We start from the raw sequence: 26,035 nt of genomic DNA, 5'->3' as shown, positions 1-26,035 counted from the left end.
AACTCGAGAGGGGTGTTCTGTCAGAATCGGGGAACCATCAGATTAGCTAACAGAAGTGACATTCTGTCAGCTATGCACGCATCCGCCGCTACTAGGTTTGCTCATCTGACAGAACACCTGCAGTCAGAAGAAGGCAGCGGACATCTTAGTACACCCAGCTACGTCTTGAATTTCACAGTAATTTTAGCAATAAAGTGAGTGTATACAAATAAATATAGTATATTGACATCTGTGATGCTGTTTGGATGTTTAAAAATTATAAAAATGTCATATGGGTACAGTGTTATATGACCGCGCAATTGTCATTCAAAGTGAGACAGTGCCGAAAGCGGAATATTGGCCTGGGCAGGAAGGGGGTGAAAGTGCCCGGTAGGCAAGTGATTAAATTTCACTGAAAGGGCACTACTTTATTTTACTATTTTTATTTAGTTCCCGACATGAACTCACCATTGGAGTGAAGACTTGGATTCCACCATTGGGTGCCCGCATCTGACAACCACTTGTAATATGGGGGATAGCTGAGTGGTAGATGTGTTTTTCAGTGAGTTCACGGTCGTTGGCTATTAGGCTTAGGGGAGTGGTAACCCATTTTTTTTAACTCCCTGGGTTTGCTCACTCTCTCCAAAACTTTACCCTAGGTTCACATCTATACAGTTGATGTGGTTATCAGACGCGTTTTGTGGTTTTGAACATGCGGTTTGTGTTTTTTTTTCTCTTTAACAAACTCTGTATAGCTGGTTGGTAAGGAGCGCACCAGGAAGCTTCTCCGGCCATTGCGTCCTTAACAACCGATGGTCTGGATTTTGAGGGGAACCTCATGCCACAATTTAAAAAAAAAAAAAATGGTGTTGGGTCCCACCCAAAATACATACCAGACCCTTATCTGATCATGCAGCCCGGCAGGTCAGGAAAGGGAGGGAACAAGTGGGTGCACACCCCTCCTGAACCATACCAGGCCACATGCCCTTAACAGAGGGGGTGCTTTGGGGCAGCGGGGCTCTGCGTTGTTGATAGGAACAAAGGTCCCTTCACCCACAACCTGGCCAGTGGCCCTGGGGATTTGCAGGCAGGGGTTTATTCAGAATCTGCCCCATCTGAATGAGTATGGGGTACATAGTACCCCTACTCATTCACCAAAAAGTGAGTAAAGACATTACCAAAGCAGTCGCCCCCCCATGTTAAGGGCATGTGGGCTGGTATGGTTCAGGGGTGTGCAGGGGGGCCCACCATTACCAGTGGTGTGCGGAGGAACCCACTATTACTGGGCTGTGCAGGGGGACCCACCTTACTGGGGGTTTAGAGACATTAACACCTAATGACAGAGGGTAAAACAAATGTTAATACCTGAACACAATTTCGCAACTTTGCCATGTGTTAGTAAATCTGTATATTACATCTTTATAATTACTTTGTGTATCCAGGTGGGATACAGTATACCATGTTTTGTCCAGGACAAATTGGGTTTCTTTTAGTCCTAAATGGTAACGGATATTGCCTGATTTTTTTTATTATTATTATTAAAAGGAAAACCCCCCAAAAATAGTAAAAAAAATGTTTTTCAAATAAAATGTAGCTTTAGATTTCTTACCATTAGGGTTAGTTTACACTTGCTTCAAAACATGGCTTTGGACACGCTTTGTTAAAGCTCTCTGAAAGCCAGTCAAAGCTCGTCTCTAAATAAAATGGTTAGCAGTGGGGCTTCAAGCGAGCTTTGCCATAGACTTCTATGAAGGCTTTGAAGACGCTTTGAAGCACAACTAAAGCTACATGGGGTATAATTTTTGAAGCAAAGCAAAAGCAAGGTGTAAACAGGACTTTACTAGACATGCGCACTGACAAAAAATTTGTTAGTTTTCGTATCATTCTTTTTTTGCTTTTTTCGGAAATTTGAAAATCCGGAAATTCGGAATTCAGAAATCCAAAAATTCGGATTTTCACATTTCCGAATTTCGAATTTTCAGGTTTCCAAATTTCGGATTTCCGAATTTTCAAATTTCCTAGTTTCAGATTTCAGAATTTTCAAATTTCTGAATTTCGAATTTTCGAATTTCCGAAATTCTGAATTTTGGGATTTTCGGAAATGCGAAAATTCAGAAACTCAAAAATGTGAAAATCCGAAAATTCAAAAATCTGAAAAAAAGAAATCAGAAAAGAAAAGAAAATCAGTAAAATTCGAAATAATAACTAACTAATAATGACTAACTATTAAATTATAGGTATTGAAATTTCCTTTCAAATTTGGCTGTTTGTGAACGTAACAAATACAAATTTATCTGAAGTTACGAATTATCCGAAATAACGAATGCCGCATCTAAACAAATAGAATGGAACAAATTAATAATAAATAATAAAAGGTTTTATTATTATTATTGTTATTCATTATTATTAGATTGTTACGTTCCATTAGCTTAGATACAGCATTCATTATTTCAGATAATTCGTAACTTCGGATAAATTCGTACTCGTTACGTTCACTAAAAGCCAAATTTGAAAGGAAATTCCAATACCTATAATTTAATATTTATTATTAGTTATTATTTCAGATTTTCATTCCTTTGAATTTTCAGATTTTCATTCTTATTTTTGGATTTTCAAATTTCCAAATTTTTGAATTTTTGAGTTTTCAAACTTATGAAATTTCGAATAGTCGAATTTCCTAATTTCGAATTTTCTAATTTTGAATTTCCGAACTTCAGAATTTCCAAAACTCAGAATTTCCGAAATTCAGAAATTTCAAATTTTTGAAAATTCTGAAATTCGAAATTCTGAAATTCGAAAATTCCGAAATTCCAGAAATTGAAAAATTTGGAAATTCGGAAATTTCGTTAATTACGAATTTGTCAAAATTCATTAAAAAACGAATTCGGAACTAAACGAATTGTACATGTCTAGACTGTACACTAATCATTTTATTTAGTGACAGGAGCTTTGACTAGCGTTCAGAGAACTTTAGCAAAGCCTGTCCGAAGCCTTGTTGAAGGCTTTTTTTAAGCCGAAGCAAGTGTAAATGAGCCCTTACCATAAATTATCATCAAAAAACAACACCAAAATGTATTCTCCTGCTCCTAAAGATCGCGGTGGCTTTGTGATGTGATTCTCAGTATTTACAATGTAGAGTATCCTGTACCCAGTTCTAATTCACATAGGGGAGGGGAGATGGATCTCTTGGGGCCCCATTAGGTTAAAGGGTGCGTCCAGATTCCAATAAGTCCCTCCCCACAGCCACCAGCCCAGGGTTGTGGGGATGAGGCCCGTGATTCCATCAACATAGGGTGAGGGCACGTGACCAGGTACAGTTCAGGAAGGGGAGGGGTGTACATTTGCTGCCCCTCCTTTCTTGGCCTGGCAGACTGCATGATTGGAAGTAGGGTCTGCTATGGCTGTAAGGGAGCAGAATTCCCCTTTATATTCATATTAGACTTAATGCTGGATGAGGGTCTAGTATGAATATTAAAAGTGAACCCCACTCTGGTTTCGCACTTTTTGGTGGGTGTAGCACCTGCTGAATGTGAACCATTGAAGAGAATGAGGCTGCTCTGTGACCGCCTAGCAAGTGCATGCAATGTATGTGGTTTCAGCAGATTAGTGCAGGGTTCAAGGGGGTTAAAGCCGGTTCTAAGAAGGTGATACAACTCGGCCCCACTGCCTGTCGCATGATCTCTGAAGAATAATTAAGAAAAATAGGAATTAATTCATAATGAGTGTCATATAAGTCTACAGTGTGCCAATGAACATTACACAGCCAGGTTTAGGAGGGGTTTATCAAGGGAGTTCCTCCATAAGGAAAAATCGGGACTTGGGAGGGCATGGCTCTGTGAGGGCGGGACGTAGGAGAGCAGAGCTCCGTGGAGGCAGGACATGGGAAGGAATGGCTTGGGGGGGGACTTTGGAGGGCAGAGCTTGTGGGGGAGGGACTTGGAAGAGCAGGATTCCATGGGGACAGGACTTGGTAAAAGGGGCTCTGTGGGGCGGGATTATGATGATCTTTGTGTCTATGATTAAATATACTATTTCATTCATTTTCCATTCATATAATGGAATTCAGATTTAAGGGTGTGAAGTATGTAGCTGCTAAATGAATAGACCTCCTAGCAATGTTATTACCAGGCTGCAGCTAGGGGGAGCTCTAATGTTTAGCCCATTAACACTTTCACTGCCGGAGCTGTTTTTGCAGTCTAAAAGAGTCTGGTATGCATTTTCTTGACTTGTGTGTGTCTATGAATTATTTGTTGCTGTAGGAGGTGCTGCAGCAAAAAAGAAAAATTGTATACTCGCCTTTCTGTAATTTTCCTTTCCTGACACGTCTTCATGGCAGCACACACGGGTTGTGACTCCGCCCCCACAGCCTGATAGGATTGGTTAGCTATAAATCTTAGAAGGAGAGACCCCGCAGCATTCTCTGTATCTATCACCTAAGAAAGGGCGGGATCTTTGTGCTGCCATGAAAATGCGTCAGAAAAGGAAAATTACGAAAAGGTGAATATACAATTTTCCATTTTTCTGACGCGTCATGGCAGCATACACTGGGAAATAACTCGCCAGTCAGGTGAGTGCTAGAAAGTATAATTTATTAACATGGAACTGAAGATCTGGCTTGAATAACCTTTCTTCCGAATTCCACAGTTGTTAACTGAGCAAAATCCACTTTATAATGTGCCATAAATGTGCTTCTCGATGAACCAGGTTGCCGCTTTGCATATCGTTTCTGGAGATACTCTGCAATATGCTGCCCTGGAGGTTGCCACTGCCCTAGAGTAAGCCTTGAGGCCATCGGGTATCGGGAGTTGCTGAACGGAGTATGCCTTTTTTTTAATAGCCATGATGGGATCGTGTGTGTTGACGCTTTTTGACCCTTCCTGAGACCATGAGGCATAATAAAAGAGGTTGTCCGTCTTTCTGAAGGAGCCTGTGGCTGAAAGATAAGCATTGATAGTAGATTTTTTGTCCAAGGATGTGGCTCGCCTTGATTGTCGAGGAAGGTTGGTAGGCTTATGTCTTAATTTAAAGTGAAAGGCAGACAATACTTTGGAAATAAAGCACTCCGATGGTCTTAGAACCACCCTATCTGGGTAAAAGACCAAGTATGGCTCATTTATAAGTAATGCTTGCATCTCGGAAACCCTTCTTGGGTTAAAGCGATGAGGAAAGTAATTTTTAACGCCAAGTCCCATAAGGAAATCGAATCAGCTGGGTGAAAAGGGAGACGTGAAAGTGCCTCTAGAACTACCACCAGTTCCCATGTGGGAAATGTTGGTTTTCTTGGAGGTCTGATCTTCAAGCTTGCTCTCATGAATTAAATGACAAGGGGGTGCAAGGCGGTTTTGGCAGATAAGGCAGACACCTGAACTTTCAGTGTGCTTGAACTTAAGCCTTTCTTTAGACCTGATTGAGGAAAATCCAGGGCTTGTGATATTTCTGGAGACAATGGATTCCACGTCTTTTCTTGAGAAAATGAGATACATTTTTCCCATATTCTTCTGTATATGTTGTTAGTGTTTTTTCTGGCTCGTAGCAAGGTAGATATCACCTCCCAAGAACAACCTTTTTCTAGAAGACTACTCCTCTCAATTTGCAAGCAATCAAGTGTAGCCTCTCCGGAGCTGAGTGTAGGAATCGGCCTTAAGAGATAAGGTCCGGTGTAACTGGAAGAAGCAACGTGTTCCCTATGCTCAGTTTTAGAAGGGTCTTGAACCATGGTCTTCTTGGCCAAAAGGGAATTACCGCTATCACTGTCGATGCTGACCTCCTGAGTCTGTATAGGAACCTTGCAATCAGAGGTGTTGGGGGAAAGATATACCCCAGCTGGAAATCCCACGGATGGTGAAGGCAGTCTATTACCTCGGCTGAGGGGTAAAAGGCTCTTGCTATGTATCTCTGACGCTTGGTATTCGCTAGTGTTGCTGCCAGGTTGATCTCTGGAGTTCCCCAAGTCTTGGTCAGGAGGGAAAAGGCTTGCTGACTCAGGAACGTTGTTTGACACAAAGTTCCTGCTTAGGCTGTCGGCTAAAAGGTTCTGTGTTTCTGGGACATATATGGCTCTCAAATCTGCTAGGTGTATTTAAGCCCAATCTAGGATAGGACAAACTGCCTTTAAAAGTGTACCATTCCTGGTTCCCCTGTTTCTAGATGTAGGCTACCGCTACTTTGTTGTCCAAGCGTAACAGGATGCTCTTCACTCTCAGGGATGGAGCAAACGTCAGAAGTGCCTGGAAGAGTCTTCTGAGTTCCAGTATATTCGAAACCACTCCATGTGATTGGAATTCCCATGGTCCCTGGGCTGCTTGGTCTTGATAGTGAGCTCCCCATCCTTCCTGACTGGCATCCAATGTGACTATCTCCAGTTGCGAAGGAACTATATGTCGCTGTCTCTTGAGGTTGTGAACATACCCTGTGAATGAAGATCCGCTGAAGCATTGATGCTCCATCCCACTGCATTATAAAGGAATTTTGCAGTACTCTAGTGGCACTGGGCCCATTGGACCATAGGAAAAGTGTCAGTCATGGAACCCAGTGTGCGCATACAGACTCTGGCTGGTAGAGAATTAGCTGTTAGTAGTCGCTTATTTTTTGGATTAGACGGTCTACTTTCTCCTGAGGAATTTCTATTATATTTGCCTCTGTGTTCAACTCTGCACCCAGGAAAGTCATTTTTTTGGGAGGGCTGAAGATTGCTTTTTTTTCCAATTTTTTTACCCAAACAAAGTGTTGAAGCGTTGTAATGAGTATTTTTCTATGTCAGATGAGGCTTTGTTGACTGTCGGCCAGAAGAAGGATGTCATCCAGATAATGGTGGATTCTCAATCCTTTCTCCCTCAAGAAGGCAATTACTGGTAATAGGATCTTTGTAAAAGTTCTGAGAGCTGTGGAGATTCTGAATGGCAAGCTTTGGAACTGGAAGTGTTGGTTGTCTACCACAAAACTGAGAAATCTCTGGAAGGTGAGATGTATAGGGACGTGAAGATAAGCATCCTATAAATCTATGGACAGCATCCAGTCTCCTAAATTTATTGCGAGTAGAATCATTTGAAGACTCTCCATTTTGAAGGCTTTGACCTGAATCTTTTTGTTGAGATTTTTCAAATCCAGGGCCGGTCGAAGGTCTCCCATTTTCTTTTTCACAAGGAATGATGGAGAATAAAATCCCATTCCTCTCTGGCTCGTTCTATGATTGTCTGTTTTTGGAGTAGATCCAACACATATTTCAGCAACAGTCTTCTTTTTTCCATTGTTAATGGTAATCTGTTTGATTGGAAATGATCTTTTGGAAGTCTGGTCTTGAATTTCCATTTATGTCTGAATTGAATGGTGGAAATTGTCCAAGGCTCTTTTATGTGATCCGCCCAAACCTGCGCAAATGATTTGAGTCTGGCTCCCACCTTTACAGGTTGTATGGCGTACCTTCAAAAGGACTTCTGCTGATCCATTTTGGAGGAGGGTTTTGATTTTTGCAGCCTGAGAAAGGAAGACTGGGTATTTCTCCAGTTCCTCTTGAACTCATTTCTAGGTCTATAAGATTTTGCTTCCCTGTATCTTTCAGGAAGGTTGTGCTTGAAAGATTGGCCTTTTTTGAGGTTTTGGTCTTCTGTCTGAGGGAATCAGACCCCACTTGCCGCTTTTCACGCTTTGATATGGCGCAATCTAGTTTCGGCCCAAATAGATTGATCTCATCTTAAGGTATTTTGCACCAATTGGTTTTTGATGCAGCATCAGCTATCCAGGGCTTCAGTCACAAAGCCCTTCTGGATATTACAGAAGCCAACATTGCCCTGACAGATGATCTAATGATGTCCATTGAAGCTTCTGCCACAAAATCACCAGCCAGCTTAAGAGAGGATATGTTTTTTCCTGGTCTGCTCCTTCCCGCAGTGACTTCTCAATACCGAAGGTCCATCTAGAAATTGCTTTTCCAACCACCACTGAGGCGATAGCTGGTCTGCAAGCGCCGCCTGCAGCTGAGTATGCGCCTTTTCAGGTCAAGTACAATCTTTAGGTCGAGCACATCCCTGAAGGTCACAGCTTCTTCTATAGGCAAAGTTACATGTCTGGCTAGCCACATTAGGGAGACATCAACGACTGGTGCATAGATCAGTGGATTCACATTGGATTCTTTTAGCGGATATAATTTTGCTAACCTATTATAGAGGCTAGTCTTTTTGTCTGGTTTTTGCCACTCATCTTTAATGAGGTCCTCTAACTCATCAATAAACGGAAAGGATTACGGTTCTTATTTTAGGTTAGGGAAATATTTCCTAATTTTGTGTGGTGCTTCTTTTGCTTCCTGCCAGCCAATCGCTCTATTGACTGATCTGGGTAATGGTTCGAGTAATGTGAAATCGAATCCTGCTGAGAGTTCCAAGTCTTCACTGTCAAGGAATCTGTCGCGGTGCAGGGTGAGAAGATGCAGAGTGTCTGGCTCGGGATGCTTCTAGGATTGTTTCTCACACCGATTCCCTGATGAGGTCTGTTACCTCTCTGGCATCTGACTCCTTCTCCTTGGTTGCCTCATTGAAGCATGTGCGGCATGCTAGTTTGTCTGGAAGAGCTGGTGCTCCACAAACCCAACAGACATTTGCTGCAGGATGGGTGCGATGACTGCTGCCTGCGACATGATGATGAGATGAAGGGGATCTCCTGGGGTGGGAATGTCGGTGGCGAGAAGAGGACCTGGACCAGCTCCTTCTAGATCACCCATGTGCTGATGTAGATGCATGACTTGAAAGCTCCCTGCATCTTGGATTTGATGATCTTGATCTGGCAGGGCTGTTCAAATGCCATAATGTTAGTGTCTGTGTTCTCTTTTTCTAATCTTCACTATTTACCTAATCAAGAAGACCCCTTACCTGACATGCTGAGGGTGGTCTGCTTGGGCAGTGGCCTCCATGAGCAGTGATCATGAAGAATATTTCACCTACAGTGATCAGTAGAAACAAAGGGTTAAAAGCTCCTGCATGCAAGCATGTAGAGAATTACTTCAGCCAAATACAGATAAAGAAAAGAGAATTAGCATATTTTAAATACCTGGAGCAGCAGTAGTAGTAGTGGAGCCAGGAGCAGCAAGGACTTGTTCATTCCTATTCAGACAGCCAGCAATACACTGACACATTGCATCTTTTTCTAAAAATGCTGCCGCCATCGCAGCGGAAATGACGTCATCACGTATGCGCAGTAGCGAGCTGCGGACATCCGGCTCCATCATGGAGAAGGGAAAAAGGATTCACAGTGACATCACTTTCTGTTGCGCAGGCGTGGAAGCGACAGAAATGAGCAGCTGCCATCTTTGAACAGATCCTGGCGTCCATGGAACTACAGAGCCCAGAGGAGAAGGAAAAACCATGTGTAGGAGGAAAGTACGATTTTAGGAGGCCACTGCAAGAGTGTAAGCCTATTTAAGGCTTGTCTGCACCAGTTCATCAATCATTTTTTGCATTACCCCAAGACCACCAGATTGGGGTTCCTTCCATAAAGCTCTTTTAGAGACTGTACAGGAGAGGACTTCCATCCAGGAGAGACTGAACCTGGTGGGGCGAAGTGCAGTAAGGGTTTTTACGCATATCCATCCATCCTGTCAGATGAAGAAAAAAAAGAGAATGCTGCAGGATCTCTCCTTTTAAGATTTAAAGCTAACTAATCCTATCAGGTTGTGGAGGCAGAGTCACAGCCCAGTGTGTGCCGCCATAATGATAAAGTGACATTTACAAAGTACAAAGATGACCTAGTTTAAATTGCCGGCAAATAAAACGTAATTGCTAGCTTCCTTACAAAACAAACAGCACACAGACCCCCCCCCCCCAAATTCCCCCACAATAAATACCAGACCATTAGGGGTCCATTATGTATTTTGGAGGACCTCTGCGGTCTGTGTGCTGTTTTTTGCCTTAAAACAAGAAACCGGGAGGGAAATGTCATTTGCCAGTAATTTAAAACCCTTGTTTTTTATTTTTTAAATGCCAATGCTAAAAAATAACTGCTCCCGGCCGCATTGGAACATGTTTCCCAGGGCAGTGCCCAACCCCCATGCTCTTTTTGACACCCCCTTGCCTATTAGGCCAGAAAAAGGGCATTTGTAATTTGACAGATTCGGCTCCTATTGATTTCAATGAGGTTCGGGTTCAACATCAAACCAAACCCAGGACTCATCATTAGTTATCATGATTTAGAGCTCCAATATCTCCCTTGTGTTCTGCAGACAGATATACATTTCCTGATGCCATATGTTGTACAGATTCCTCATGTTCCCTGATACGAGCTCATACATTGTACTTGTTCAACTTTCCAACCAGAAGTAAATGGACTTGGCAAGATACTCTCCCTGTTAAGGGCACGTGGCCTGGTATGGGTCAGGAGGGGGCATGTTCACTCCCCACCCCCACCCCTTCCTGGACAGTCAGGATTCATGCTCAGATGAGGATTTGCTATGGATTTTGGGATCCCCCGACCTTCTTTTTTTTTGCATAGCATTCTCTCTTAAAAATAATACCACACCTAAAGGGTCTAGTATAATTATGTTTATTGGGTCTCACACAATTCATTTTCTACATTCTGTTTACATTCACATGTCAGCCTGGAATCTCCGGGCCCCATGACCAGTGAGGGGGGGGTATATATCACCAGCTGTTAGGGTACCTGCTGCCACTGACCCCCTATAGTGGGAAACTGACACATTTAGCAGCGGTAGTAATACTGCAACTGGAGGATTGACTTGACTGACTGAATACTCATTTAGCTCAGTTGCTGATTACCCCCCCCAAAACAAGTCAAATTCTATACAGACTTGGGTTTAGTCCAAACCCAGAGCTCATTCCACATGGTCTATTTATTGGTGACCAAAAGGAGAAGGATTCCCTTATATCAGTAATCAGTGGGAGAAGAACATTCTTACATCGTCATGAAATCATTGTTACTGAGAGAAATTGTTCATTGCTCGATGAACCCCTAGAAACCAGTGGGAGAAGAACATTTTTACATCGTCATGAAATCATTGTTACTGAGAGAAATTGTTCATTGCTCGATGAACCCCTAGAAACCTTTTGGAGGAACCCTGGCTGAGAAAGGGAGTGGAGATGACCCCATCTATAAGGATATACAGTACATACACACACAGCACATGGCCATTGTTCACAAGATGTTTTTTGGACTGCAGTTCCTCTGAGCTCCACAAGGTGGTGATCTTAATTCTATCCATACAGGAAGTCTCTATGGAAGACAGGAAGTGATGTCAGGTATAAATAAGAAGTTCTGGGTGAGAGGTGAGTCGGGAGGAAGTAGAGAGGAGACATTGCTGGAAGTGGCAGTAGAGGAGGTAATAAGATCTTATTTTCTATTTACACCCAGTAACCCCCCGTCATGTCCGTCCTCTTCCTCCATAGTCACTGTGATGTCTTTTATCTCCAGCAGATGATGATACACACATATATAGTGTGGAAACCTAGATTAACCCCTTCAGGGGCAAAACATTTCCCCACTTATGGGGCCGGAACATTCTCTTCATTTTGGAGATTTGTCACCTTTCCCACCAATCACCTTTTCAACTCATCAGTCTATACTAATGGATTATATGACTTTTATTAGTGGCGGGGGGATTGGAATTTGTATGTCTTTATTTTATAACATTCAAATGGGAAGAAAGAGGAAAAATGTCATTTGCAGTAAATGTCCTAAAAAGTGATTTTTCCATAATGATCCCCGTCTCAGCTATTCATCCTAAAATATGATTAGTAAAGGCTCCAGATTATACAGAGATCCTAGAAATATGATGAGTCCTGGCAATGCCCAAAGACGACATTCACTTTTCAGTTTAGGACCATCTGGAGTCAGAGAACACTATGACATCACACTGACCTCACAGCTCCTCCAACCAATGTCCCTCCAACCAGAGTCAGAGAATCCTATCACATCACACTGACCTCACATCCGCTCCTTCCAATGTCCCTCCATCGGGAGTCAGAAAATTCTATGTCATCACATTGACCTCACAGGGACTCCGCCCTGCTTTGTTACCACACGTGACCTACTTCCAAGCTGCTGCCACCTTCTGCTCCGCTTCCCTCACTGTCACCGGCAGTCCCTTGCTCATTCGGCATATGTTTCTCCTGCCTCCTCATCCACTCGCACCCCAGGCTCCGCTCATCCACCTGCTGGACCCCGCACTGAGCTACATTCCTGTCTGAATAATGTGTTCGGGTTTCAGGCTGACACATTATTAAGACAGATCTAAATATGCTGCTGTATGACATGTGTGGAGCCTCTCATGGGGCCCTCTACTTTCTGCCTGAGGGCCCAAATGGTCAATCCACCCCTGCACTGAACTCACAGCTCCTCCTCCCAATGTCCCTCCATTCAGAGTCAGAAAATCCTATGACATCACACTGAACCAGGGGCGGACTGACAGCTCATGGGGCCCCTGGGCAATGGAAGATCATGGAGGCCCCCTTTTTTCCTGCGCACACTCAAGCAGCCCTACCTGCATAAAGGGACCATTTAAAAATCTACTGGAGCATAGCCTGCGTAGAATCTCTTGGCTCTTTTCGTATAAGCCGCTGAGCATTTCTAGTTTTAAAGATGGCTGCTGCATGGCAGCCATCTTTATATAGCAACCAGGGCATTTTATGAAAGCACCGGGCCTGTGTGCAAGATCATAATTCGGGGCCTAATACCAGAGAAAGCAATGCGGCACCCATAGCGCACAGCAGCAAACATTGGTTGTGGTTTTCAGGGGCTCTAGGTGGCACCTGCTGCCTACATAGTACAGTAAGGATGCCCAATGATTGTTAATTGCCTTATACAGTCACTTGGCTCTCAATCAGCTCCTTCCTGACAGGCTTGCCAACCCCCCATGCGAAAACATGGAAAATCGAATGACAACACATTTTTTTACTGAGAACCTGAAATATGACAGAAACTCCTCTTAGAAACTAAGAGTGGTGGAGGGATGGAGCCAAGGGGAGAGGGGGGATAGGATAAGGAAAGAGACAGAAAGATGGGGAGATGGAAAAGTGGTAGAGAAATGGGGAAAAAGGGAGAGAGGGAGCAGGGAAAGAGGTGGAGAGAGGGAGGTGAAGGGGGTGAGAGAGAGAAGGGAGTGAGAGAGGGGGCTGAGAGAGAGAAGGGGCTGAGAGAGAGAAGGAGGTGAGAGAGAGAGGGGGCTGAGAGAGAGAAGGGGCTGAGAGAGAGAGAAGGGTGTGTGAGAGAGAGGTAGGATGAGAGAGAGAAGGGGATAAAAAAGAGAGGGGGCGGGAGATGGGGGTGTGGGAGAGAAGGGTGTTAGAGACAAGGGGGCTGAGAAATAGAAAGGTGTGAGAGAGAGAGGAGATGGCAGAGAGAAAGAAGGGAGTGAGAGAGTGAGAAGGGTGTGAAGGGGGGCGAGAGAGAGAAATGGGTGTGAGAGGGAGAGAGAAGGGGATGAGAGAGGGAGAGGGGGTCAGAGAGAGGAGGAGTGAAAGGGGGTGAGAGAGAAAGAGGGGAGGGGGTGAGAGATGGTGAGAAACAGAGAGGGGCTGAGGAAGACAGACAGGGGCTTAGAAAGATAGAGAAAGGTGTGTGAGAGAGAGGGGGATAAGAGAGGTGCTGAGAGAGAGGGGGGGTGAGAGAGAGAAAAGGGTGTGAGAGAGGGGGTGAGAGAGGAGTGAGCGAGGGGGAACTGAGAGAGGGGAGGGGATAAGAGAGAGGGAGGGGATGAAAGAGGGAGAGGAGGTGAGCGAGAAAGAAGGGGATGAGAGTGAAAGGGGGTGAGAGAAAAAGAGGGAAGGGGGTGAAAGAAAGGTGGTGAGAAAGAGAGAGGGGCTGAGAACAAGAAAAAAGGGTGTGTGTTAGAGAAGGGGTGAGAGAGAGGGGTGAGAGAGAAAGAGGGGAGGGTATGAGAGAGAAGGGGCTGAAAGAGAGAGAAGGGGGTGAGAGAAAGATTAGAGGGGATGCGAGAGAGAGGGGAAGGGATGAAAGAGAAAGAGAAAGGTGTGTGTGAGAGAGAGATAAGAGAGAGAAGGTTGTGTGTGAGAGAGGGGCTGAGAGGGAGAAACGGGTGAGAGAGAGAGAAGGGGATAGGTGAGGGGGGTGTGAGAGGGGGAATTGGGAGAGGAGAAGAGATGAGAGGGGAAGGGATGAGTGAGAGAGGAAGAGGGTTGAAAGAAAGGTGGTGAGAAAGAGAGAGGGGCTGAGAGAGAAGGGTATGAGAGAAAGAGAAAAGTGTGTGAGAGAGGAGGAGAGAGGGAGTGAGAGAGAAAGAGGGAAGGGGGTGAGAGAAACCGGAGGTGATGAGAGAGGGAGAGGGGGTAACAGAGAGAAGGGTGTGAGAGAGAGAGGATATGAGAGAGGGAGTGAGAGAAAGAAAAGGGTGTGAGAGAGAAGGGGGTGAGTGTGGGGGGTGGTGTGAGGGGAGGTGAGAGAGTAGAGGGTGAGAAAGAGAAAGATTTGGGGAGGGGGGAGAGGGGGTGAAAGAAAGGTGGTGAGAGAAAAAAGACGTGTGTGTGTGTGTGAGAGAGGGAGAAGGGGGTGAGAAAGAGGGGAGGGGTGAGAGAGAGGTGGTGAGAAAGAGAGAGAAGGGTGTGTAAGAGAGTGAAGGGGATGAGAGCAAGAAGGGGGGTTCCTCTCCCCCCCGCCCCATACTACACCAGGAGATTCCAGGGTTCCCTGATCACTACATCAGTCGTGGTGAAGGAGTCCGTGCCCAGTCATGCCACATAATATTATGGACTCCTCTCACCTTCGTGCTGCTCGCTGGCTCCATCACTAACTATCACGATCAAAGCCTCGCGGGACTCCAACCTGCTCTATTACCACACATGACCTACTTCCAGGTTCAGAGGCCACCCCCGCCTCCTGCTCTGCTTCCCTCACTTTCACCGGCAATCCCTTGCTCATTTGGCATATGTTTCTCCCGCCTCCTCATCCACTTCCACCCCAGGCTCCGCTTATCCTCCTGCTAGGCCCTGCACAGAGCCACATTACTGTCTGAATAGTGTGTCTGGGTTTCAGGCGGACACATTATTCAGACAGACCTAAATACGCTGTTGTATGACATAATGACATGTGTGGAGCCTCTCATGGGGCCCTCTACTGACTGGCTGAGGGCCCGAATGGTCAATCCGCCCCTGCACTGACCTCACAGCTCCTTCTCCCAATGTCTCCCAACTGGAGTTAGAGAATCCTATGACACCACACTGACCTCAAAGCTTCTTTCTCAAAAGTCCTTCTACCCAGAGTCAGAGAATCCTATGACATCACATTAACCTCGCATTTCCTCCTTCCAATGTTCCTCCATTCAGAATTTGTTAATCCTATGACATCACACTGACCGCACAGCTCCTCCTCCTAATGTTCCTCCATTCAGAATCAGAGAATACTATGACATCACACTGACCTCACAGCTCCTCCACCTAATGCCAAAGCAGGTCAGCTGGTCCTGTGTTGTGCGTAATGAAGCCAGAATTCCTCGTGACAAGCTATTAACCTACAGGGTGTGGTGGTCCTTTGTGGGTAAATGATATCTCAGCCTGAAGTGGGGCTTTAATAAAATGGAGACCTGAACTGTGAGGTGAGAAGGATTCTGGGAATGTCATTTGATCTTAGTATTTGTGTTTAAATCTACAGTTTTCCTTCTGTGAAGTCTGGTGATCATATGACCATCACATTGCCCCCACCTCATTCCCTGGTAGAATAGAGAAATAAAAAGAAGATTCTAGAAGTCACAAGATCACTGAGCTGCTGACAGGAGAGGTGAGCGGTGCTGGGAATTCTGGGACATTATCCAGTAACAGACAAGGGATGTGTCTGGATGGTGACTGTATCATTGTGTGTGTCAGGTTCCTATAAGGTGTCAGGATGTCACTGTCTATTTCTCCATGGAGGAGTGGGAGTATTTAGAAGGACACAAGGATCTCTACAAGGAGGTCATGATGGACAATCAGCCGCCCCTCACATCACCGGGTAAGAGGAGACTTTATTGTAAAGGAGAGAGCAGTACGGAGGGTCCACCTAGATCCCTCATCATCTGATAAACACGTAGAAACAATGTATTCAGTCAGTGTGTGTGTTTCCTACAGATGGATCCAGTAATGGGAACCCACCAGAGAGATGTCCCCGTCCTCTGTATTCCCGGGATTCCACACAGGATGATCACACCATCCCTCATCATCATCAGGTAGATGAGGAACAATCACTGATAGTATCATTAGGATCTGTACATTATCTGCATTGTTACAATTAATGTCATTGTTATTATATATTCAGAGTGGAAACCTGAGAGATTCTAAAGTTGATGTTGAAGAAGGGATAAAAAAGGAGGATGGTGAGGATGGGGGGATTGAGGAGTCAGAGTTTCTAAAAGGACACAAAGATCTGTACCAGGACACCATGGTGGAGTCATCCAGCTACAAAAACCCACCAGAGAGATGTCCCCGTCCTCTGTATTCCCGGGATTCCACACAGGAAGATCACAACGTCCCTCATCATCATCAGGTAGATGATAGTCTATTATTGGTAGTTCTGATTTTTACACCGCTTGTTTCTTACAATTAATGTTTTATTATATCTTTCAGAGCGGAAGCCTCGGGGATTATAATATTGTTGTTAAAGAAGAGTATACAGAGGATGATGAGGAGTATGGTGTGATGGAGGAGTTTTCAGAAGGACACAAGGATATGATAGATCAATCTAATACCAGGAACCCACCAGAGAGATGTCCTCGTCCTCTGCATTCCTGGGATTCCACACAGAAAGATCACACCATCCCTCAACGTTCCAAGGTTGGTGGAAAATGTCCGTGCATCTTTAACATGGACTTGTAGAGACTATGGGGTTGATTTACTAAAGGCAAATCCACACTGCACAACAAGTGCACTGCGAGTAAACTTGAAAGTGCAGTCGCTGTAGATCTGAGGGGAAGATCTGAAATGAGAGGAAGCTCTGCTGATTTTATCATCCAATCATGTACAAGCTAAAATACTGTTTTTTTTTTATTTCCTTGCATGTTCCCCTCAGATCTACAGTGACTGCACTTGTAGTGCAAAGTGGATTTGCCTTTAGTAAATAACCCCCAATGTGTGTATTTTGTATATGAGCTTATATTTTACAGATTATATTTTGCATTCTTTTCTTGGTTTAGGGTGAAGAATTGATAAATATAAAAGTTGAGGTTAAATCAGAAGAAGAGACGTATGTGAGGGATGATGATCAGTCTATGGAGGAGGATGGAATAATGGGGACATTTATAGAGGAGGACACTCCTACAGAGATCAGCACAGGTGGGTCTAAATATATTCCTCCACCCTCTCTGCTTACCAATTGGTCTATAGTAGAGCAAGGAATGGGTGATATCAGCCTGTAATACCCTGGTCACTTTCCTGAGCTGTGTTCCCCGTCCCGTACTCCTGTATTTCGATCTGATAATCTTCCTTCTGTGTGCTGCAGACACAATTTATGTACAGTATCTATACTATATTTGTGAAGGCACTGTCCCAGCACCCAGCTTTCGTGCTTCCATCAGTATACCGCTTCCTCCAGTCTGAACATAGATACCAGATATTATAGCTGACCATACAAGACTAACAAACAGCTTGTATGAAACTGGAACCCTTTATTGAAAATCAGACACATATTTTATACCCCACAGGAGAATAGTCCCCTCCTGATCATATTACCCTAACAATACAAACTGTAACCAGAAACATATTTAACTTGAGCTAATTAACTAGTCATTTCAACCAGCCTAGGTGACTCAATGCCCACCCAAAAAATGTTGTGATTAATCAGACAATAGGTGACCCAATTAACAAATCGGAGAGATATGCTTAGCAGAAAACACATAACACCTTATTAAACAGACAATAGCAGGAGACCTACTTACAAAAAAAAAACACATTATGGCAGGGGACCCAGTGGTTTGAGCAGATTACATTAACATCTACAGTCATTGCTGGTTTGAGGCATAGAGGCCACAAATATGGACATGAAACCTCCAGTTCCCAGAGTCTGTGTGTTTTGGGGAGACATCTGAATCAGAAACAAGACCACTCCACTGATCCCCCAGGCATACACCTCCCAAAGAGTAGTGTTCCTTTAAATGCCAAGACCCATAGTCAGTAGGTAGGAGGCTTTCTCCTAGACCTCTCCAAAGGCGCCTGTCCTGGTTAGGTATGTCACATTTCTCCCCTATCAAAATTGAACTAACAAAGGTCCCAGACCTCCACCTGGTCTGGACCTGATTTAGTCGGGCAGAGTAAACCCACACAGGTGGTAAACTTGATTTCCACTCTTGGCCGCAGGGAATCGTTGTCATCAATAGGTGTGGGGCAGAGGTCGTTGACTCTTTGTCCGCCTATCAGCGCTTCAGCTGAGTGTAGAGGCTTTACTACATCAGCTTGTCGCTGGGGAGAGGGGCCTACTGCCCCGGCTCTCTGTAACTCCGCAGTTGTTGCCGGTGCTGCCCCTGTTGCCAGAACTTCTGCTGGGGACCCCACATAATCCACTCTGGCTAACTGTTGGGGAAGGAGGCTGACTTCTTCCACTCCCAGACTGTGGATCTCTCGCTGGGGAGGAAGGATGACCACATTCTCTTCCGAATTGTGTATCTGTCATTTGGGATATGAGCCGGTTGCTCCATCTCTCAGACTCCTGGACTCCCGCTCTGGAGAGAGGACTGCTTCCTTTGCTCTTACGTCACTACACTACCATTGGGGAGGGAGGATGAACACCTCCTCTCCCTTCTCCCCCTGGATCCTGATTTGCTGCTGGGGAGTGACCTCCACCTTCTTACCTGGGCCTCCGGAACTGCCTCAGGTGTGGGACAGAAGTCTTGGACCCTTGTCAGAACTTCAGCTGGAGAAGTTTCTTGTAACTCTACAGATGCTGCTGGCAGGAAATCCCATGTCCCTGTCAATGGTGTAGGAGAAAGGCCGGCTGCCTCATCTTTCAGGGAGACTGAAGCTGCTGTTGGTGCTGGGCCAAGCTCAGTGATGTTTGGCCCTGGTTCCAGATCTTCTGCTGGAGGTTTGTCAGGTTGTTTTTCCTCTTCAGAAAAGTCTATTATATCCCCAGTCTCTGGAATTGCTGAAAGTCAATGGCACGGGCTGGTGGCACTTGGGCCCTGTGCCAACACTTTGGCAGGTGACTCATCATCGTTTCCTCCATTCTGGACATAGATACCAGATATTATAGCTGACCATACAAGACTAGCCGACAGATAGCTTGTATGAAACTGTAACGCTTTATTAAAACTCAGACACATATTTTATACCCCACAGGAGAACAGTCCCCTCCTGATCACCAAAGGTATTAGTGCGCTACAATTAACTTCCTATTTAAATACAATGATAGACTATTACATGTAATATAAAATATGCCGTGAATCAAAAACAAAGTCCCCTCCTGATCATATTAGCCTAACAATACAAACTGTAACCAGAAACATAATTAACTTGAGCTAATTAACTAGTCACCTAAACCAGCCTAGGTAATTCAATGCCCACACAGACAATGTTGTGATTAATCAGACAATAGGTGACCCAATTAACAATGGGAGAGATATGCTTAGCAGACAACACATAACACCGTATTAAACAGTCAATAGCAGGAGACCTACCTACAATAAACACATTATGGCAGGGGACCCCATTGGCTTGAACGGATTACATTCAAATCTACAGTCATTGCTGGTTTGAGAACCCAAATATGGACATGAAACCTCCAGTTCCCAGAGTCTGTGTGTTTTGAGGGAGACATGAATCTGAATCAGAAACAAGACCACTTCAATGATCCCTCAGGCATACACCTCCTAAAGAGTAGTGTTCCCTTAAATGCCTAGGCCCATAGTCAGTGGGTAAGAGGCTTGCTCGTAGTCCTCTCCAAAAGCCCCTGTCCTGGTTAGGTATATCACAATATTTATGTAGATTCTGGGGTTCAGCTGGTGCCAAAATGTTGATTTTCACCATAGGCGTCACTCGATCTAAGCAGCTGGGACATGTGCCTTGGGTCTTCTGCCCCATCCCCGGGTCTATTAAAATTTCTGACAGAGCAATTCTACCAGAGTTACTTATCAGGTTTTTACTGGCTGTGCCGTGTGGAGGGATATGTCTGTATAGTCTCAGACCCAAGTCACTGTCAAGTGCAGTCTCAGGAGATGGGAGGCAGTGGTGTGGGACCTCTGCAGCTTATTTCAGTTACTTAAACATTTGTTACCACTGATTACTGATAACCAGTAACACGATTCCTGACTCTTACACTATAATTTTTATATTGCACATTACATATTTCTGACCCCTGCATTATATATTCGATATTGTACGTTACATACTCCTGACTTCTGCACTATATACTCTGTTATACATTACATAATTCTTATACTGTATAGTCCTAACTGTTGTATCTTAAATAATAAAGTGTGCATTACATAGTCCTGACTTCCGCTCTCTACCCTCTACTATATATAAACATAATATGTATTCTCTTTAGTTACACCCATTTCCTACCACCTGGACATTTTATATCTGATGATTTGATTGGAGCACAGACTTTTACATGTTGATAATAAATGTGATAACCTCCCCCAACTTTGGAATCTTAAACAGAAAGTGCTAATGTGGGAGGAGTCGATAAACCAATAATGGTGGTCTTCAGGATCAGTCCAGTCTTCATCTTGGTTGTTCTCCCCCCATCCTCACTCTTTGACCTCTGGTGGGGCTCAGCCCCACTGTTATTCATGACTAAATCATGGACTAAATAAGGAAGTGCAGGACTTATTGTGTTGGGAAGATGGCAATGAGTGATAGAGGGGGTGGGGACACTCGTCCAACAATCCCCTCATCACTCCCACTCCTAAAAAAGACATTTCTCGTTGTTTCCTCACTCTCTGACTAAGGTCCATGAATAAAGAAATAAACTGGTAGGAGATCAGAGGACCCATTTACTAGTTACCTTGAGGGTGGAATTGTAAGATCCTCAGAGACAAAGCTGCCTGATGTGGGCGGAGTCCTGGTTTAGGGGAACCAATCTGCTCATGTCTAGTAATAATCTTTTTATTTCTATTTTAGTAGATGGACGGGAGATGAGGAAAACCTCAGAGGATTGTCTCACTTTGTCTCCAGACTGTAAAGAATTAGACGAAGACACCACGCAGTATAGTCCAGGAGAAAACCCGGCTACCTCAAATGCCCATCCGGCACCACACAGTGTAGATGGACCATCGAATTCCTCTTATCCTGAGGAACCTCAGACTGTGAGGGACGGTGCCGTCCTTCCAACAGAGAAGAGGTTTTCCTGTACTGAGTGTGGGAAATGTTTTTCAAAGAAGTACAATCTTTCCATACATCAGATATTGCACACAGGGGAAAAACCATTTTCCTGTCTTGAATGCGGGAAATGTTTTTCACAGAAGTCCAATCTATCCAGACATCGGAGAATGCACACAGGGGAGAAGCCGTATTCCTGTACTGAGTGCGGAAAATGTTTTGTACAAAAATCTGATTTTGTCTCACATCAGAGCTCTCACATGGGGGTGAAACCATATTCTTGCCCTGAGTGTGGCAAATGTTTTTCACATAAGTACAGTCTTAACAAACATCAGATATTGCACACAGGTGAGAAGCCGTATTCCTGTCCTGAGTGTGGGAAACATTTTTTAGAAAAATTCAGTCTTAACATGCATCAGAGATTGCACACGGGAGAAAAGCCGTATTCCTGTCCTGAGTGCGGCAAATGTTTTGTACTAAAATCAGTACTTGTCAGACATCAGAGGTCTCACGCAGAAGAAAAGCCATATTCCTGCCCTGAGTGCGGGCAATGTTTTTCACAGATGTCCACTCTTTACAGACATCAGAGATGTCACACGGGAGAGAAGCCGTATTCCTGTCCTGAATGTGGAAAAAGTTTTTCACAGAAGTCTAATCTTTACATACATCAGAGATTGCACAAGAGATAGAAGCTGTATTCCTGTCTTGAGTGCAGGAAATGTTTTTCACAGAAGTGATATCTTTTTACACTTTTGAGGTCTCACACGGAGGAGAAGCCACTTTCCTGTCCTAAGTAAGGGAATCGTTACTCTCTGAAGTCCTATCTTCCAGAACATCAGAGATCCCACTCAATTGGAAATGTCTTCTATATGAATGTTGCTGGACATCACAGCTTTCATGTGGGGAAGAAGCACACCCTGATATACACCTCAGATATACTCCATGGCTGATCTTCATCATGTAAGAAACAGTTCATAAGAAGGTCAGAGTTCACCAGAGACATGGATGAAGTTGTGTACCATGATGACCATTGATAGCAGTAGAAAGATAAAAATGGAGTCATTGCTTGTCATCCCTTTTGTAAGCTTTAGCCACTAGATGGAGCTGACAATCATAAAAAATCATGGTGTTAAGTTCTGGCCAAAATTTATCGCAACTGGGCAAATGCTTTTCACACTCGTCCAACAAATTTTCTGTTTATTAACCCATTCGTTTACTGTGTCAGATATGGTTTGAGCGCATACTCATGCACTTAGGAGTACAGTAGACATTGAAGTACATACGTTAATTAGGCCAACAAGATTAAACCAACCATTGACTTAAAGCAGAGTTCCGCCGAAAATTTCTTTTTTTTTTAAGTTAGCAGCTACAAATACTGCAGCTGCTGACTTTTAAAATATGGACACTTGCCTGTCCAGGGCGCCCGTGATGTCCTCAACCGAAGCCGATCTGTCCATCGGCTCCCGGATGCAGGCGCCGCCATCTTCAGTAAGGGAATCAGGAAGTGAAGCCTTGCGGCCTCACAGCCTGGTTCCCTACTGCGCATGCGCGAGTCGCGCTACGCGTCCTCACTGGTCCCTGCTGTGAGGAGGGGCCGGACATGGCATAGATCACCGTGGAGCCTGCAGTGATCTATGCCCGGAAGTGGGAGCAAATACCTGGATTATACAGGTATCTGCTCCCCCCTTAAGGGGGCCAAATGTGACACCGGAGGGGGGGGGGAATCCGATCAGCGGGAGTTCCATTTTTGGGTGGAACTCCGCTCTAAAACTTAAAATACAAATTTTGGCTATTAAATGGAATTGAGAATCATAAACATTAGCCCCATCTTGTAGCCAAATGTAGTTGTACTGTCTCTCACATTATTGTGTTGATTAGAGAGCCATCTAATGGATGTTCACTGCAATTGCAGTGTATTCTTTTCAGAAACAGGAAGTGCTTTGTATTTGTTAATAAAGTTTCGCCCTCACATCAGTCAGAACCGTTTTGCCGAGCACATCAATGAAGCTCTTCTCCTTTTCCCTTTGATACACATATGCTTGTAAGTCTACTTATCATTTGTTGAAGTTTATGACATACAGTGTATCTGGAAAGTATTCACTTTTTCCACATTTTGTTATGTTACAGCCTTATTCCAAAATGGATTAAATTCATTATTTTCCAAAAAATTCTACAAACAATACCCCATAATTACAACGCAAAAGAAGTTTGTTTGAAATCTTTTCAAATTTATTAAAAATAAAAAAATGGAAAAAAAATCACATGTACATAAGTATTCACAGCCTTTGCCATGACACTCCAAATTAAGTTTAGGTGTATCCTGTTTCCACTGATCATCCTTGAGGTGTTTCTACAACTTGATTGGAGTCCACCTGTGGTAGAGTCAGTTGATTGGACGTGATTTGGAAAGGCACACACCTGTCTATATAAGGTCCCACAGTTATCAGTGTATGTCAGACCACAACCCAAGCCATGAAGTCCAAGGAATTGTCTGTAGACCTCTGAGACAGGATTGTATTGAGGCACAGATCTGCAGAAGGGTAAAAAAACATTTCTGCAGCACTGAAGGTCCCAATGAGCACAGTGGCCTCCATCATCTGTAATTGGAAGAAGTTTGGAACCACCAGGACTCTTCCTAGAGTGGGCTGCCCGGGCAAACTGAGCGATCGGGGGAGAAGGGCCTTAGTCAGGGAGGTGACCAAGAACCCGATGGTCACTCTGACAGAGCTCCAGCGTTTCTCTGCGGAATGATGAGAACCTTCCAGAAGAACAACCTTCTGGAAGCACTCCACTAATTAGGCCTGTATGGTAGAGTGGCCAGACAGAAGCCACTCCTCAGTAAAAGGCACATGACAGCTTACCTGGAGTTTGCCAAAAGGCACCTGAAGAATTCTCATACCATGAGAAACAAATTCTCTAGTCAGATGAAACAAAGATTGAACTCTTTGGCCTGAATGGCAAGTGTCATGTCTGTAGGGCACCAGGCACTGCTCATCAGCTGGCCTATACTGTCCCTACAGTGAAGCATGGTGGTGGCAGCATCATGCTGTGGGGATGTTTTTCAGTGGCAGGAACTGGGAGACTAGGCAGCATCGAGGGAAAGATGAATGCAGCAATGTAAAGAGATATCCTTGATGAAAACCTGCTGCAGAGCACTCTGGACCTCAGACTGGGGCGAAGGTTCATCTTCCAACAAGACAACGACTCTAAGCACACAGCCAAAAACAGATAACAAAAGAGTGGCTACAGGACAACTCTGTGAGTGGCCCAGCCAGAGCCCAGACTTGAACCCAATTGAACATCTCTGGAGAGATCTGAAAATGGCTGTGCACTGACACTCCCCATCCAACCCGATGGAGCTCGAGAGGTCCTGCAAAGAAGAATGAGAGAAACTGCCCAAACATAGGTGGACCAAGCTTGTAGCATCCTGCTCAAAAAGACTTGAAGCTGTAATTGGTGCCAAAGGTGCTTCAACAAAGTATTGAGCAAAGGCTGTGAATACTTATGTACATGTGATTTTTTTTTTTTCCGTTTTTTTATTTTAAATAAATTGCAAAGATTTCAAACAAACTTCTTTCACATTGTCATTATGGGGTATTGTTTGTAGAATCTTGAGGAAAATAATGAATTGAATCCATTTTGTATTCTGTAACATAACAAAATGTGGAAAAAGTGAAGCGCTGTGAATACTTTCCGGGTGCACTGTATCTGGATTGAAATGCTATGTATTTGCTGTGGGATTTGAAGGTGTGCTGTCTGCAAAGGAAATGTGTTCATTGTATGCATGTAAAAGAGACTTGTGTAAAAGCATATTGTAACCACAGTTTATGTGATTGTATTGCAGTATTACAGAACTATTCACAGAAGTAAATTCAGGTATGGAATGAAACATAACGCTGGTTTTGTCAGTTTTGTTCGCTACCTGTCAGCTAAGAGTTAGGACAGCACAGTAAGTGGGGAAAGAGTGGGGTAAGAGTGGGGAAAATAATTACCGTATTTATCGGCGTATAACACGCACCGGCGTATAACACGCACCTCAATTTAGGAGGGAATTTTAATGAAAAAAAACTTTTAGGAGGGAAGTTGAAGGGAAAAAAACTTACATTTAAATGCCCATCATTGCAGCCTTGTCAGTGCAGCCTTGTCAGTGCAGCCATGTCAGTGCAGCCTTGCTAGTGCAGCCTTGCCAGTGCAGCCATGTCAGTGCAGCCTTGCCAGTGCAGCCATGTCAGTGCAGCCTTGCCAGTGCAGCCATGTCAGTGCAGCCTTGCTAGTGCAGCCATGTCAGTGCAGCCTTGTCAGTGCAGCCTTACTAGTGCAGCCATGTCAGTGCAGCCTTGTCAGTGCAGCCTTACTAGTGCAGCCATGTCAGTGCAGCCTTCCCCAGTGTCCAGTCCAGCCTTGCCCCAGTCCAGCCTTGCCCCAGTGCAGTCTTGCTGAAGCCTCTGAGCTTCAAAATCGCCGACCGTGATTTGAAAATGGCGCCGCCGGCGCCGAAATACACAGAGCCGGTCCTCGGCTCTTCTCGGCGGCTCTCGTTTACTTTCGGTTCCACTCGGACGGTGAGCGGAGCTATCCGAAACTAGCCGAGTATACTCGGCTAGGTTCGGGCGGCGCTCGAGTGAAACCGAAAGCCGCCGAGAAGAGCCGAGGACCGGCACTGTGTATTTCGGCGCCGGCGGCGCCATTTTCAAATCGCGGTCAGCGATTTTTTCGTTCTGACAGGTCAGGATCGCAGGGGATCGGCGTATAACACGCACCCGCGATTTTCCCCTGATTTTAAGGGGAAAAAAGTGCGTGTTATACTCCGATAAATACGG

General features: G+C 44.6%; 1 protein-coding gene across 1 annotated transcript in view; it reads left to right on the top strand.

The window, feature by feature from the left end:
- LOC141121581 (uncharacterized) overlaps positions 1 to 25,286 on the top strand; it is a 111,907-nt gene extending 86,621 nt beyond the window's left edge. Inside the window, 7 exon segments of the mRNA XM_073611215.1 lie at positions 15,675 to 15,708; positions 15,795 to 15,918; positions 16,035 to 16,132; positions 16,222 to 16,449; positions 16,530 to 16,736; positions 17,096 to 17,234; positions 21,018 to 25,286. Coding sequence (XP_073467316.1) covers positions 15,675 to 15,708; positions 15,795 to 15,918; positions 16,035 to 16,132; positions 16,222 to 16,449; positions 16,530 to 16,736; positions 17,096 to 17,234; positions 21,018 to 21,904 — 1,717 coding nt within the window. The 3' untranslated portion in view covers positions 21,905 to 25,286.
- The last annotated feature ends 749 nt before the right edge of the window (positions 25,287 to 26,035 follow it).

The sequence above is a fragment of the Aquarana catesbeiana genome, unplaced genomic scaffold, assembly GCF_042186555.1.
Source record: "Aquarana catesbeiana isolate 2022-GZ unplaced genomic scaffold, ASM4218655v1 unanchor225, whole genome shotgun sequence".
Lineage (NCBI taxonomy): Eukaryota > Metazoa > Chordata > Amphibia > Anura > Ranidae > Aquarana > Aquarana catesbeiana.
This window is presented reverse-complemented; position numbering and strand designations above follow the sequence as displayed.